We start from the raw sequence: 2,626 nt of genomic DNA, 5'->3' as shown, positions 1-2,626 counted from the left end.
GCATTCCACGCTGATCTAGTCCTTTCCGCGAGAGACTTCCACGTGCTGTACCGTGGGAATTACCGGTGTTTCTTCGGCGCGTGGAAGGGCTGGCGGCTGCAGCATCATTATCATTTCAATGTTTGCTCGGGCAACACGCGCAATTCCGCTGCTCTCCCACAACAAGGACCTCCTCCTTCGAGTTGTTTTGCGTAAGTTTGGATGTTTGCATATTATGGTTGTTTTTGTGATTTTGATTGTTTTTCCTTTTTTTTTTTTTGTTATTTCCCTAGGCTTCGGTGATCGACGTTCGAACAATGTTTGCGGAGTCATTTCCATCAGAGGTTCCTATCCAGACTTCTCTGGTACGTATTTAGTCTTGTTTTTAGTCCGCTTGATTCGTCCTGTTTCGTTTTATTTAAACTATACTGTGCTGTTTTCAGCGCAAGCGAAAGAGGGATTCCGAAGAACCCATGGGCGACTTGGGAAGACCCATCAAACGCATGCGGCCCTGTGATGAACCACAAGTACCAGAGTGGTTGGAGGAACTATTCGACATTGGTGCTGAGGCCGTGGATTTCCTGTCGGAATTGAGCTTTGACGATTTTGTTACTGTCGATGAGAGTTTCTTCGATGCAGAGACTGTCGTATTGGAGTGGGAACCCCCTCTGGTTGAAGTCGTTGATACCGATCGTTGTGTAAAAGTTCGTTTGGCAAATGAAATTCCTGGAGAGGTTTTGGAGGCACATCTTCGTCACCATGCTTCTGGGAGAAAGGGAATTTCCCCTGTTGTGCGTTATTGGTGTATGCGTGAGTTCAGCGAACTTTGTCCTGGAGCTCCTTGCTTCGATTTTGATTTGATGTAGCTGTTTCGATTTCGTTGGTTCGCTGTTTGATGTTCCTTATTATTATTATTTTTTAGATGTATTTTGTTTTATGTTCAATATATATATATATATATATATATATATATATATATATATATATATATATGTCGGAGCGGACATTAGTATTAGGGTTAGGGGCGTGAAACGAATCTTCGTTTGGGTTACACGTTGTCGTTGTGCAATAGAGAAGACATCGGCTAGTGCAAATATGATTATTATAGAGCCGGACAAGTAACCGTGGTAGTTAGGCACTCGAGAAACTAATGACAATGATCCTAGGTTCAATAACGAATCCGCGGTCGGCGGGATGATAGATGAACGTACTCACAAAATCTAAGTCGGATGCGTGATATTCACTGGTCGTAAAGGGTTACTCCTCTCATCATTGAGATCGCGAACGAGAATGCCTTTCCTGTCCCGATGATGCCACAGAGGAAAACTATAATGGGGTGTGTCTAAGGACACGAGATCATCGGATTCGTCGAGAAAAGCCTTCGTTCAGAAAGTAAGGGAAATTGGCGTTGCTAATTGGTCAATCTCCATATCGGTGGTTAGAAAAAGATGCTAGCCGCCCTCGAGGGAAAGTAGCTAGTGGGAGACGCCGCTCGTTGAAAAATAGGTCTCCCCTATTTTCCCGTAGTTGGGACAAAGACTGTTTGTCTGTTTGAAGGACTTTATTTGGCTAAATCTTAAGATTTATAACGGGCCCTCGGGCTAACTGAACATGTACTACGGAGTACATGTTACAACTATTTCCTTTTTAAAGAGAGCTATAGAATTCCATGCTTTTGTTAGACAAAGCGTTCATCCCGTGACCGCGGCTACGTTCGGCGACTGACTGTCGCCTCGAGCCCAAGCTCATTATCACAACTCTCGAACAATTACAATCGGATTGAATAACTACAATTGTTCAATTACAGCTATAGTAGACTCTAGGTTACAATGTTGCGGGATTATCCAAAATTCCAAAGGCTCCGGTGTTCTTTCATCTCCGACACGGCCTTCCTGACTATCACACGTCCTCGTGTGTAACTAAAATATCGTGTTTTCTTTCATTAGATTCAACTGACATTATTTACGATTTAACTAAATGTCCAAGCAAGTCAAGGGTCCAGTGCAATAACAAAATTTCGTTCGGAGGCTTGACAACACAAAACTAAAGGAGAACAAGAATTTGTAGCGTTATAATTTGTATTCAAAGTGCTAGTTGCGTTCTGTGAGTCGCCAGACCGTAATGACACGACAGATCATGTTCGATTTCGTACACTGATGAATCTCAGTTGGTTGGATCATATTGCTACGTTGGGTGTATCACTATGGGTATATTGCAGATGTATGAAACATCACAGTGGATATATTGCAGACACGCAAAACGTCACTGTGGGTATATTACAGATGTATGAGACATCACAGTGGATATATTGCAGATACGCAAAACGTCACTGTGGGTATATTACAGATACATGAAACATCACAGTGGATATATTGCAAATACGCAAACGTCACTGTGGGTATATCACAGATGTATGAGACATCACAGTGGATATATTGCAGATACGCAAACGTCACTGTGGGTATATTACAGATGTATGAGACATCACAGTGGATATATTGCAGACACGCAAAACGTCACTGTGGGTATATCACAGATGTATGAGACATCACAGTGGATATATTGCAGATACGCAAAACGTCACTGTGGGTATATTACAGATATATGAGACATCACAGTGGATATATTGCAGATACGCAAAACGTCA

The 2,626-nt window shown here is 42.4% G+C and overlaps 1 protein-coding gene across 1 annotated transcript; it reads left to right on the top strand.

The window, feature by feature from the left end:
- Positions 1-317: 317 nt before the first annotated feature.
- On the top strand, positions 318-942 carry LOC117212889. Its single transcript, XM_033458018.1, has 2 exons — positions 318-344; positions 423-942. Exon 2 carries the CDS (start codon positions 453-455, stop codon positions 843-845), a length of 393 nt encoding a protein of 130 aa, XP_033313909.1. The 5' UTR covers positions 318-344; positions 423-452; the 3' UTR covers positions 846-942.
- Positions 943-2,626: the final 1,684 nt, after the last annotated feature.

Source organism: Bombus bifarius, unplaced genomic scaffold, assembly GCF_011952205.1.
Source record: "Bombus bifarius isolate JDL3187 unplaced genomic scaffold, Bbif_JDL3187 scf7180000008409_frag, whole genome shotgun sequence".
NCBI classification, from domain to species: Eukaryota; Metazoa; Arthropoda; class Insecta; order Hymenoptera; family Apidae; genus Bombus; species Bombus bifarius.
Note: the sequence above shows the minus strand (reverse complement) of the source record. Positions and strands in the feature narration are given on the sequence as shown.

Excerpts from the sequence above, each read along its gene's own strand:
- LOC117212889 (XM_033458018.1), top strand. The coding sequence starts at position 453 with ATGGGCGACTTGGGAAGACCCATCAAACGCATGCGGCCCTGTGATGAA.